Source organism: Zea mays, chromosome 1 (assembly GCF_902167145.1).
Source record: "Zea mays cultivar B73 chromosome 1, Zm-B73-REFERENCE-NAM-5.0, whole genome shotgun sequence".
Classification (NCBI taxonomy): domain Eukaryota; kingdom Viridiplantae; phylum Streptophyta; class Magnoliopsida; order Poales; family Poaceae; genus Zea; species Zea mays.
Window position 1 is genome coordinate 184,474,254 of NC_050096.1, and position 12,600 is coordinate 184,486,853.

Below are 12,600 nucleotides of genomic sequence, written 5' to 3' on the forward strand. Positions count from 1 at the left end.
GATGGGATTCGTGCTCGTCGGCAGTTACCTTATGCTCACTACTTATGCCACATCTTTGCGCAGCTGATTCAGCCACCTCGTTTTCAGAGCACCCTTGAGGCCTCACGCCTTGTATTTGGATCTTACCGTCCTGCTCCTAAGATTCCAGTGCCAGCTTCTGCTTCTGTGTTTGACTCTCAGGCCGAGGATGCAGCTCTTCGTCAGTTTGACACTCAGGGTACAGCCGCTGACGATGATGATGATGATGATGATTTTGGGGTTCCTCCTCCGCCTCCGCCTCCCATGCCTCCACGCTCACATGATCATGAGGCTGGGAGTTCTAGTGCTGCCCCTCCTCATCCTCAGGCTATGGACCCTGCCCTTGCTTCGATTCTTCAGACTCTCACCCAGCAGCAGCAGACTCTCACCCAGCAGCAGGCTCTCCTGGCAGCCGAGCAGGCCCGTTTATCCGACAGGATGCTCTCGATGTTTCAGAGCATGCAGGACATGCAGGATGCTCTTCAGCAGCAGCTACTTCAGGATCGGGCAGAGAATAGGGCATTCATGACTCTCATGCTTCAGCATTCTGGTATCTCCGCACCTCCGGTTCAGTCTGCTCCGCCTCCTCCGCTTCACGCTCCAGTGGTGCCTTCGATCTTGTCTGGACCCCCTGTTGGTACCTCTCCGCTCCGGCCGGTCACTTTGGCGTTCACCTCTCCGGTTCTCAGCTCTGTCTGTCCGCAGCCGCCAGTGCCACCAGCATCTGCTGTTACCTCTACCGCTGTGGCAGTATCTGTGACCGCTTCTGTTCCGGTAGCTCCTGCAGCGCGGCCTCCGTCCGAGTCAGTACCAGCTCCAGCTTCTACCGCAGATCCTGGATCCGAGACTGACTCTGACACTCCGTCGGCGTTCGCTCTGCTACCTCGACCTCGACCGGATGCGCCCCCGCCACCTCCTCCTGCTTCAGATGTTTAGGTTCAGGTCCCTTTTGGTGTTTGACGCCGAAGGGGGAGAGATATGAGTTGTGAGAGCTAGGGGGAGTTAGAGAGTTAGTAGAGAGTCAGAGTCATTTTGATGTAATATATGTGCCTGCTACTCTCTGTACTAGCTTGATGTTTTTTGGCTCACAAACTCGTCATATACTCTCGTTGCGTATGATTGACTGTGTGTATTATGTTTTCACCTTATATCATATCACCAGTCTTCTAGCTCTTGTTTCATTAATTTACCTTCTCTTTTATATGAACAAGAATCTTATGATGTGTATGCGCTCACTCTTATTATTATGATACACATTCTTTCTGTCAAAGATTACTGAGTACAATTAACCATTCTTTCTATTGACAGAATCTTCAAAACAAACTACTCTCACAAAACTTGTAGGGTTGTCATCAATCACCAAAAAGGGGGAGATTGAAAGCATCTAGGCCCCTGGTTGGTTTTAGTGATTAATGACAACGTAATATTATATGTGACTAACGTGTGTTTTGCAGAGACAAATGGTAAGTTAGGTCGCATGACAGGTAGAAGTACTACAACGGTGAAAACAATCCCGGAAATAAGAACTCGAAGCGACGGCTAAAACGACGGAACAAAAGGTAAAGGTCTACGGAGTCCGAGTGTCAAGGAGATGTGGACACTCGCGATTTAGTTAGGTCTTTTATTCTCTTTTAGCCGTACTATAAAGAGGGGTTGTCGATGAGTAGTTTGACCAAGAGAGTTCTAGTGTAGTGTTGGTGCACAATCACACTCATATACAGTGCTAGGTGTCACTCTAGAACTCACACACAAGTTAAAGCGAAAACCGATTTGAAAATCAGCTGAAAAACAAGAGATAGGGTTTCTGGCTTAGGGGCACCGGACTGTCCGGTGTGCACCGGACTGTCCGGTGCACCCTCTGCCAGGTGGGGCCAGGCTGGTCCACGGCAGTGTCTTCCCTTCGCAGAAACCCGAGAGCGCAGTGTTCAGAGTTGAATTTTAGTGGCACACCGGACACCGCACCGGACTGTCCGGTGTGCACCGGACAGTGGACTGTTCACTGTCCGGTGCGCCATGAGTCCAACGGCTCTCTGTCAGAACTAGCCGTTGGAAGTGACCGTTGGCGCACCAGTGGCGCACCGTTGGCGCACCGGTGGCGCACCGGACTGTCCGGTGCGCCATCGCTCAGTAAAGTGCCTGTAACGGCTAGTTGGTGGGTGAGGGCTATTTATACCCCCTCCACCCACCATATTTATTGTCTTGCACTCCACATTTATTCCAGCACTTTGGTAGAGCATTGCAAGCACCAAAAGCCTAGTGAGGAGATTAGAGAATCATAATCCGCGCTTGTTCCTCATTAGCGCTAGTGAGAGCCACCTAGAGCACACACCACTTGCATTAGGCTTCTCTTGGTCAAGCGAAAGTCTACGGCTTGTTACTCTTGGTGATCGGCATCACCTAGACGGCTTGGTGGCGTTGGGAGCTCGGTGATCACCGTGAAGATCTTGTTGGTGACCCGACTCAAGTTTGTAAGCGGTCTCGAGGGATCCACCGCGCTGGAGTGGCAAAGGATCATCTCGTAGTGAGCACTTGGTTCTTGCGAGGACCAAGGGGGAGCGATACCCTTGCGCGGGTGCTCCAACGAGGACTAGTGGAGAGTGCCGACTCTTCGATACCTCGGGAAAAATTGGAGGAGTCTTCTAAACTTTGCTTTACATTCCGCACTTAATTCAAGCACTTTATATTGCGCATTTGTTTAGCAAGTATTTGGAGTATTATCTTAGCCTTGTTACATTTCTAGTATTATATTCTTAGTGCTAGTTGTTGGGGTGAAGTTGGGCTCTTGTTTAGCTCTTGCTTAGGTTTTAATTAGTGTTGATTTTTAGAAAAGCCCAATTCACCCCCCTCTTGGGCATTGTGATCCTTTCAAACTCTATCTCCCTTGCTCGCTCAAATCCAATAGACACTATTATTTTTTTATCATCCTCCATCCCTTCCTCGTGACCTTAGCTTCCCCTCCTCGTGTCCCTACTGCTCTCTTTCCCTCACTGGTCGTCGTCACCGTTAACCTCTCTCATGTCACTGCTATCGTCGTCGAGCCCTCCTCTCTCTTATAGCTAGCTTCCCCTCCCCGTGTCCCTACTGCTCTCTTTCCCTCACTGGTCGCCGTCACCGTTAACCTCTCTCGTGTCAGTGCTACCGTCGTCGAGCCCTCCTCTCTCTTATAGCTACTCTTCCAAGGGAAGAAGGAAGACATAAAATTCCAATTAATTTATGTTGACTAGGTAGATCAACTCCCACTTGTCTATTTATTGTCAGAATAAATTAAGTCCATCTATGGTGCCATAATGTGCTTAAAGGCCAATCAATTTCATCGTATCAATTACATGTTTAAAAAAGAATCACCCGGGCCGATCCAGCTCTGGCGAGCCCAACTGCCCGCGTTCCCGTGCCCGTACTAAAAATAAATAACGGACTGCCATCTCCTCGTGCACTCCGCCAACCGCCGCCGCCACTCGCCACTCTCACGTCTCGCCCATCCCGCCACTGCTGCTCTCCAGAGTCCAGGCGACCCAGGCTGCGCGGTGAGCTCATCTCCTCCTCTCGCCCTCTGCTCTTCTCTTGGCGGCCTACCCTACTCGGTCGGGCGCCTGCGTGATCTCTCTTTCTATTGGGACGGATTGATCACGGATCGCTGCTCCATTGTTGTTGCGTTTCTGGATTCGCAGGTCGCTCGGTGTTGTTAGTCCCGACCGCCGCCGGCCATGGCATCCAACGGCATCGCCCCAAGAGGTACTATCACCGTATCGCGTCGCGTCTTCAGTCTTCACTGATAAGCATTCTCATTCACACTTGGCCGGTGTTCGGCGCGTCCATTCTCATTCTAGTTCCAGTCCCAGCCACCGATGACCGATCTGACATGTCGGAGGCGGAATTCCGCTATACTGGGTGGAATTTTGGTTCATGTACCTTGCGAGCTAGTAATTAGTTGCTCTCCATGTAAATCTAGCGCATTTTAATTTCGTCCTGCGGCGCATTGGGGCGCTCTAGGTCCTCCATGCCCGCCCCCTCACCCCCGCGCGCGCTCTTCTCATATCTCATTCTTGTGTATGTGTGCCGGCATCTCTTTGCCGGACAGTTCATAGGGCCTATTGCTAGCTTTTCACGATTTGTTGGCATGCTCTTCGCCAGTTTCTGCGAAATACGTCCACAAGTTCTATTTTTCTCCCTCTTTGGTGGACTGCACAGGTGGGAGTGCCGCACACACTACTTTACTTGGCTCTATGTAGCAAGCTACTGCGTTTACTTTATTGTGTACTATGTTATAGCGCCAATCATAGAACAGGTGGTTCACTAGCAGTGCAGTGTGTGTTTTCCTAGTTCCGTTTGTTTTTCTCTCTTTGTACCTTCGTACCAATAGAAGGATGTATAAGCAACCATGGTTTGTACATTCAGTGTGAAGAAGGTGCATTCTACGTGTTTCTTTAAAGAAAAATCTACATTCAGCAGTCGATAATCTTTTCTTCCTTACAGATGTATGTGTTGTTGGCGTTGCACGCACCCCTTTGGGTGGTTTCCTTGGTGCCTTGTCTTCCTTGCCCGCAACAAAGCTTGGTTCTATAGCAATTGAAGGTGACATCCAAATAATCTTTTTTTCTGAGCTACGAACATTCTGTATCTGTTTCACCCCCAATAACAGCACTGACATGAGCATGGTTGGGGCCGTTAGCTGCTCTGAAAAGAGCAAATGTGGATCCGGCCCTCGTGCAGGAGGTCTTTTTCGGAAACGTCTTGAGTGCTAATTTGGGACAAGCTCCTGCAAGGCAAGCCGCTCTGGGTGCAGGGATACCAAACACTGTTGTTTGCACCACTGTTAACAAAGTCTGCGCATCTGGCATGAAAGGTCTGAAGCTAATTCATCTATCCATGTTTGTATAATTGATCTGCTTGCTGTTCATTGTTTTTTACACATGTGAAGTGTTCAGGTGTGTGTGTATCATCTGACCAATTACTCTCTGCACACTCTGCAGCTACTATGTTCGCCGCACAGTCAATTCAGCTGGGTATCAATGATATTGTTGTGGCAGGTGGCATGGAAAGCATGTCCAATGCCCCAAAGTACATTGCTGAAGCTAGGTATGCAAAGTACTGTCTTGATACATCCAGTGGTGCCGGTGCATTACCAAAGCATATCTTGAGTTATTTCACATATAGGAGCTGTTTACTTATTTAAATTACACTCTCTACACCTGGTTTTATGATTCGAGCATTCACCATCAGCAAAGCAATTCAAAAGACTATATATGTTCTTGGTTAAAACAGATTCCAGCCAGGGTTAACAATTTCGGAAAAGAAAAAAATCGTCCCCCACCGAAAAACAGGATATTTCCAAAATTTCGGAAATTCTAGGTCAAAGTCAAATAATTTAAAAAAAAATAAAACTAAAAATGCTATAATTTATCTTAAACAGTGTCCATTTCGGAAATATATATTTTTTGGATCCCACTGAAATCAAGGAAATTTCGGGAATTTCCGACCGAAATTATGAACCCTGATTCCAACTGCTATAATCTGGAAAATATTCTACATACGAATGCAGGAAAGGGTCTCGTTTTGGACATGACACACTTGTTGATGCCATGCTTAAGGATGGACTTTGGGATGTATACAATGACTGTGCCATGGGAATGTGTGCCGAACTTTGTGCTGACAATCATGCCCTCACAAGAGAAGACCAGGTCTCTCACTGTCTTCTGTTATAATTTTATTCCTATGTTTGTCAAAACATAGGTGGTAGTTTCCAGTAGTTGGTTAATATTGGCAATTATTCTTTTGAGAGCACTCTTGATTTTTTTTCAGCACCATCATGCTCCTTACAGTTTGAATTTCTTGTTGGCATTTGTTTTGAGGGTGCCCTGAATTTTAATTTGTGACCACCATATCCCATACAGTCTGAATATATTCTCTTTTTTATTTTTTTTATCATTAGCAGCCTGAATTGTCTGGACTGGCATCTTCATTCCCAGTCTCTACTTTGAATTAGTTGTTTGGACCCTTCTAGGAGCAATGAACATCAAGATTGTTGCGTGATTGCTAGGGTGGGCTTAATTGATACTTTGGATCTTCAACAAAACCATCTATTTGCTTGCTCCGAAATATAGAAGTAGACGTGGCATGAAAAAATGAGTACTATTTGTGTCCCTATCCTTCTTCATGCTATGCTTTTCAGTACATAACATTACACATTGATACCTCAGTTATTTTCCTATACCTGTTTCCACTTTTCTTCTAATTATTATGTTCATGTATCAGTTGCCTGAGAATATCTTCCCATATATGATGCTATGTATTTTTGTTTATATTGCACTGCAATATGTTTGCATTTCTGGTGTATTGATTTTACTTGTTTGTTCATAGGATGCTTTTGCTATCCAAAGCAACCAGCGTGGAATTGCTGCTCGTGACAGTGGTGCTTTTGCATGGGAGATTGTTCCGGTGATTTCCTTTCTCTTTGCTAGAACTAGAAATTACAGTATGCGCTTTGTTTGGTTTCCTTATTATATTCAATGTTTTGGTAACCAGATTGAAGTTCCTGTTGGGAGAGGAAAACCACCTGTACTTATTGAGAAAGATGAAAGCCTGGATAAGGTAAATTTCCTCATGCAACAAAGACATAAGACTGGCATGCCCTTTAATTCATTATTCTTCCTATGGTTGCAACAGGCCTCCTTACATAGGGACTTGTGCAGATGATTATTTTACTGATGCCATGCAATTTCTTGTGTCTCTTAGTTTGACCCAGCAAAACTGAAGAAACTTCGCCCAAGTTTCAAGGAGAATGGTGGTACCGTTACAGCTGGAAATGCTTCTAGTATAAGGTAACTTCTTGGCATTTACGTTATTATTACTTAGCCCTTTTAATTTTATCTTCAGCTGTATTATAATTCTTGTGATTTACCATGGTGCTAGTGAACTTCTTTCTTTACATTGTGCTGGTACTTTATTATTTTTGTTGCTGCCCTGCGCATACCATATTTGATTTGTGTTTGTTCTTATGAATTGACACTCCTATTATGTTTTAGGTGAATTTGTTAAATTATTTTAAGTTTTCTTCCTATAAATGATTATTATCACATCAGAAAGTAAAAAAAGTGTTTGTAACGTCATATTCCCGTTCAAAAGAAAATCAGCCTATGTGTATAATTTCTTCTTGGTTGTCTTCAAAATTCTTTCATCTCACTTTGCACTTGCTATTTTTTCCATTGGCTGGTACCGTTCAGTGTGTACTGCCTACTACTGCTGGTGTAGCTACAATCGGTCATATCTGATTTGCTTTTATATGGATCAGTGATGGGGCGGCTGCATTAGTTTTGGTGAGTGGGCAGAAGGCTCAAGAGCTTGGCCTGCAAGTCCTTGCAAGGATCAGAGGATATGCAGATGCGGCTCAAGTAAGCTACATTAAAAAATATCTCACTTGAGATGAGAGTATATTTTGTCTTGATATTTACATTGTGACCTAAATGTTCAAGGATATTGGGAGTTTATTTTCTCGGACGGTTTTATGCTCTATTTTAGACATCAAAGTTTGTCAATTATTAAAATTATATTCTGGAATTATATTTTGTAACCTTGAATGTTTGTTGTTTATACAGGCTCCGGAACTTTTTACAACCACCCCAGCACTTGCGATACCAAAGGCTATATCAAATGCTGGATTAGAGTCATCCCATGTTGATTTTTTTGAGATTAATGAAGCATTTTCTGTATGTAATGACTACTGAGAGCTTCTTTCTCTGAATAATCGACTTTTGTAATAATATCTATTTTTACTTTGAATACAGGCTGTCGCACTTGCAAATCAAAAGCTTCTTGGGATTCCTTCAGTAAGTGCCCGCTGATATTGAGCTTTCATTTCTTCTGTGTGAACTTAAAAGCCTAAAATGTCATTCTCAGAAAGTGCACCTTGATTCTTTTGTGGTGTGCTATGCAGCAGCAGGATTTTTAATGGCATGATAATAACGTTTCTTGTGTGTGGATTTGAAAGTCTAAAATGTCATTTTCAGAAAATGTACCTTGATTCTTTTGTAGTTTGCTATGCATCAGCAGCATTTAATAGCATGATAATAACATTCTCTGTACTAACAGCACATGTGGGGTTGCAGGAAAAGATTAATGTCCATGGAGGAGCTGTGTCTCTAGGGCATCCTCTTGGGTGCAGCGGTGCTCGCATTTTGGTCACCCTTCTTGGTGTAAGTTTTATCTTAAGATGCTGTTTTTTTCTGACTTTCTTAGCTAGCTACAATCCCTTTGTTTAAACATGTGCAAAGTGTTTTCTGTCAGAAAAAAAGTTGAAGCTGACCCTTGTTTCCTTTTTAACAGGTCCTTAGGGAAAAGGGCGGCAAGATCGGTGTTGCTGGTGTCTGCAACGGCGGAGGTGGAGCATCAGCTCTTGTTCTCGAACTCGCATAAGAAGCATTGGCTTGAAGCACTGGATATGTAGTTAATTCAGTCGCATGCATCTATGCATGATGAAGTATTGAAAAAAAAAGACCCTACGATATCCATGCCGGGTGCCACTGTCTGCTTAATTCAACAGAATATGATTGTGCAATCATTCTGCCGTGCCGCTTTTGCTGACCTTAGGAACACGGCGTCGGAGGCGCAATCATTCTGGCAATTAGCACCAGCTAGCTCCCTGAGGGGCGACCTTGTACTCTCTACATTGATGTATGTGTAGTGCTGGACATTCTTAAGTTAATTCGGCAATAAAGTGTGTTGTGCTTCTGCTACCTGCATCTTAGATAAGAGAAATGGAGCAGCCTCTTTGATCAGTTCAATTCATCTTTACATCCCACTTGGAGACTCCGGTTTCAAGTATTTTTTTTTTGAACTGAAGCTCGTCTGCTTAAACTCTGAGGGTCTTGCTGATATTGGAGAAGCCAGGTTTCAGTCCAGGTAGAGCAGGACATGGTGCAAGTCAGTTGTGTGTTACTGATGCTTCCAAAATTGCCTTGGTCAGCTACTTATCACCAGTTCTCAGATTTTCTTTCCCCTGTGAATGCAACTCTGTTCTGAGCCCTGTGGATGAATGGTCGGTATAAACATGCTCTCTTCTCCAAAATTGAGATGGATGCTAATCATGTTGATATCATATGGATGGAGGAGTCATCAAGCAATAATATAGTACATGATTTTGAATTTGGATTGCAACCTGTACTGTGTACTGTCTCCCTCCCTCCCTCCCTTTATGGCGTTTAATTATGCGTCTATTCTACCTAGTACTCTTTAGTCTTTACTACAAGTAGTAGTACCTTTCTTCGCACCCTGCACCGCACGGCAAGTTCGTTTTTTTCTCCTTTTTTTTCCTTTTTGATTGATGAGGAGGAAGAAAAGAAAATAGCTCTTCAGTATTCAGACAGGAGGCGCTGCGGCCTTTCCCTCTAACTCCAGCTCCAGCTGCTCGACGTCGGCGGCGGCCGGGTTCTTGAACCTGTACCAGCGCGCGCAGGCGACGAAGTAGACTAGGTTGACCGCCGCCATGGCGGCTATGAGCAGGTAGTAGAGGTCGACGTGGCCCTGGTTGAGGTCCTGCGCCAGCCAGTCGGGGCGGCCGTCGGGGCCTCCGGTGGTCCGGTGCACGACGCTGACCATGAGGCCGCTGGCGTAGCTGGCGATGGCGAATGCCAGGAAGAGCATGGCCCCCGCGACGCTGCGCATGTTCTCCGGGAACTGTTTGTAGTAGAAGTCGACCTGTCCGATGATGCCGAAGGCCTCGGACAGGCCGGCCAGCATCTGCTGCGGCACGAGCAGGAAGCAGGAGGCGGAGTCGCCGAGCCTGCGGCGGTGGCGCTCGACGGCGGCGGCGACGAGCATGGTGACGATGGAGAGGACGATCCCCGTGCCGATCCGCTGCAGCTGGGTGATGCCGCCCTCGCGCCCGGTGAGGCGCTGCATGGCCGGCACGAGCACGCCGTCGTAGAAGGGGAGCCAGAGGGTGAGCGCCAGCATGTTGAAGACGACGAAGGAGCCCGCGGGGATGTGGAAGCCCCCGCGGCCGACGCGGCGGTCGGTCTGCATGGCCTGGAGCACGTTGTAGTTGCCGAGGTTGGTGAGCACGATGTAGTAGACGATGCCGGAGGACCAGACGGGGAGCAGGCGCGCCAGGCACTTGACCTCCTCCACCTGCTGCAGCGTGCAGAGGCGCCAGGGGTTGGGGGCGGGGCCGTCCTCAGGGGTGCGCACGGCCGCCTTGTCGAGGCACAGGAACTGGTCGGTGTACGCGATCTTGGAGATGAGGCTGCTCCGGTGCGGCGGGTCGTAGAGGTCGGCGCGGGGCGCGGGCAGGCGTCGCTTGCGCGCGGCGGCGACGAGCACCTGCGCGAAGCTGGTGAAGGGGCTGCCCTCGGGCGGGACGCGGACGTAGAGGCGCGTGCCCATGAAGAAGAGCGCGCAGGAGAGGCCCATGAGCGTGGCCGGCACGGCCAGCCCCAGCGCCCAGCTGACGTCGCTCTGGAGGTAGATGATGACGGTGGCGGAGACCATCATGGCGATGGTGAAGGTGAAGTAGTACCAGTTGAAGAAGCTGTTGATGCCCCGGCGGCCGGCTGGGGTGCGCGGGTCGAACTGGTCGGCGCCGAAGGCCAGGTTGCAGGGCCGGATGCCGCCGGCGCCGACGGCCAGCAGCGCGAAGGAGGCGAGGAGCACGGCCATCTGGAGGGACGAGGGGCCGCCGGTGGTGCTGCTGTTGGCGGCAGGGTGGAGCGACGGCACGGCGGCGGTGAGGGTGAGGACGATCATGCCGAGGAAGGAGGCCATGGAGGCGAAGGCGATGGTGGCGTAGCGGCCCATGTAGGTGTCGCTGAGGAAGGCGCCCAGGAGCGGCGCCAGGTTGACGGTGCCCGACCAGAGGCTGAGCAGGGTGGCGGCGCTGGCGCCCGACATGCCGTACACGGTGGTGAGGTACACCAGCAGGTTGGCCGTGGTGCCGATGGTGCCCAGCTTCTCGCACGTCTCGTTCCCTGCAGCGCGCGTCGTCATCGTCATGCATGCATGCACATGAAGAAGCCATGATCGATCGATATGATGCTCGATCGGTTAGCGATTGCACAGGACGTCAGGACGTCGTTCGTTCGTGGATCTTTAACTTTTGGGAGCTCGATGAACGCAACTCAACAAGCAGCCTTGCTGGGTGCCACGCAGGCACGCAATTATTGGATTCGCTTTTTTGTACTGGGTGAGTCGTGACTCGTGAGTGCACGCAGCCACACACCGACAGACACACGCACTGCACGGGCGTGGCTGTGCATGGCAAGCCACCCGTACGTGGTCTCCATGGATAGGAGGACCACAGTCAGGACCATCCCCCGTTGTCTCACCAACACCCAATATATATGTAACAAGTGTACATATAGTCTTCAAATTTAGCAACAAGAGCATGTTTAAGTGTAGAATTAGCTAATACTCCGGTTAGCTATTTTTTGCTAGTAGAATTAGCTGGCTAACTATTAGTTGATTTTAGCAGGCCGGGTTGAACCAGCTAACAAACTAATGAGTACTTGGTAGTGTAGCTAATTTCAGCTAGATTGAACGAGCTAATGAACTAATGTGTATTTGATAGTGCAGCAAATACCCTCTCGGTACTTTTTTTTATTTGTCACATGTTTAATTCAAAAATAAACTGGCGGACAACGAATATCCGAGAACGGATGTAGTAGTTAGCTAAAAACAACTAATAGTTAAACTATTAGCCGTGGTGTTATATCTAGCTAATTTTATATAACTATTTGGCTCTAATACGTACACGCATCTAATAAACAGGGCCTTAGCAAAACTCACACTCACCTATGACGTAGGGCATGGCCTTCCATCCACGGTAGTTCTGCTCTGGCAGCTCGCCGCCGCCGCCGGCGTCGTCTGAGAGCTGCTCCTCCACCATCTTCTTCGTGGTGGTGGTCATGGTGTCGTCCACGGCGGCGTACGGCGGCTTGTCGTCCACCTGCCGCTTATGGTCGGCCGCTCCTTCCATATTGATTCTATATATATATGATGATGGTTCGAGAAGAAAGAGGAGAAGAAGAGGAGGAGCGAGCTAGGAGGAGCGAGCCACATACCGGGTCGGCCGTATAAATAAGCGACGAGGATGGATGGGTCTGGCGTGCTCTATCTACAGGAGACTCCATATCTACACAGTGTTATACACATCCGCATACACGGTGTTGATGGAGTTAAGGGCGGAAGCCAGATTGGCTCTCTTGCATAGACAGCAGGGTAAAATAAAATTTTGTTAACATATATCTTAAATTTATTATGTATTTCCTTTAAAATTGTATAATATCCTTTATGTTTGATAGAGTGTGCTATTTTTCAGATGGCTTCGCCCGTGGATGGAGTTGGCCTGATCGAGTAGCTAGCTGCTCCATCCGCAAGCTGCTTGCTGCGATTGCATGGCCATCACTGTCGAGCAGTATATATCGCGCAGCACCGCCCGCTCGTCGGCTACCAAGCGTACACACACAACGTGCGCCGTAGATAGTCGACAGTTGATGTGACATACAACTTGTACTAGCTACTAGATACAAATCTCCTATTACATTACATTAGAACCAGCTAGTAGCTCTTAATGCATGCATGTGTTAGTGTTAT

The 12,600-nt window shown here is 47.9% G+C and overlaps 2 protein-coding genes across 2 annotated transcripts; one reads left to right on the forward strand and one right to left on the reverse strand.

Moving 5' to 3' along the window:
• The first annotated feature begins 3,390 nt into the window (after window positions 1-3,390).
• Window positions 3,391-8,746, forward strand: LOC101202696 (acetyl-CoA acetyltransferase, cytosolic 1). The gene is made up of 14 exons (NM_001279386.2): window positions 3,391-3,542; window positions 3,687-3,750; window positions 4,492-4,590; window positions 4,688-4,861; window positions 4,989-5,094; window positions 5,558-5,696; window positions 6,376-6,453; window positions 6,541-6,606; window positions 6,751-6,836; window positions 7,307-7,406; window positions 7,611-7,721; window positions 7,800-7,841; window positions 8,121-8,207; window positions 8,338-8,746. The coding sequence occupies exons 2-14, from the start codon at window positions 3,723-3,725 to the stop codon at window positions 8,425-8,427; spliced, it is 1,206 nt and encodes a 401-aa protein (NP_001266315.2). The 5' UTR covers window positions 3,391-3,542; window positions 3,687-3,722; the 3' UTR covers window positions 8,428-8,746.
• Window positions 8,747-9,324: 578 nt separating this feature from the next.
• LOC100281425 (uncharacterized) lies at window positions 9,325-12,213 on the reverse strand. Its single transcript, NM_001154343.2, has 3 exons — window positions 12,069-12,213; window positions 11,800-11,990; window positions 9,325-10,976 (listed from the first exon to the last, which is right to left on the reverse strand). The coding sequence occupies exons 2-3, from the start codon at window positions 11,981-11,983 to the stop codon at window positions 9,370-9,372; spliced, it is 1,791 nt and encodes a 596-aa protein (NP_001147815.1). The 5' UTR covers window positions 11,984-11,990; window positions 12,069-12,213; the 3' UTR covers window positions 9,325-9,369.
• Window positions 12,214-12,600: the final 387 nt, after the last annotated feature.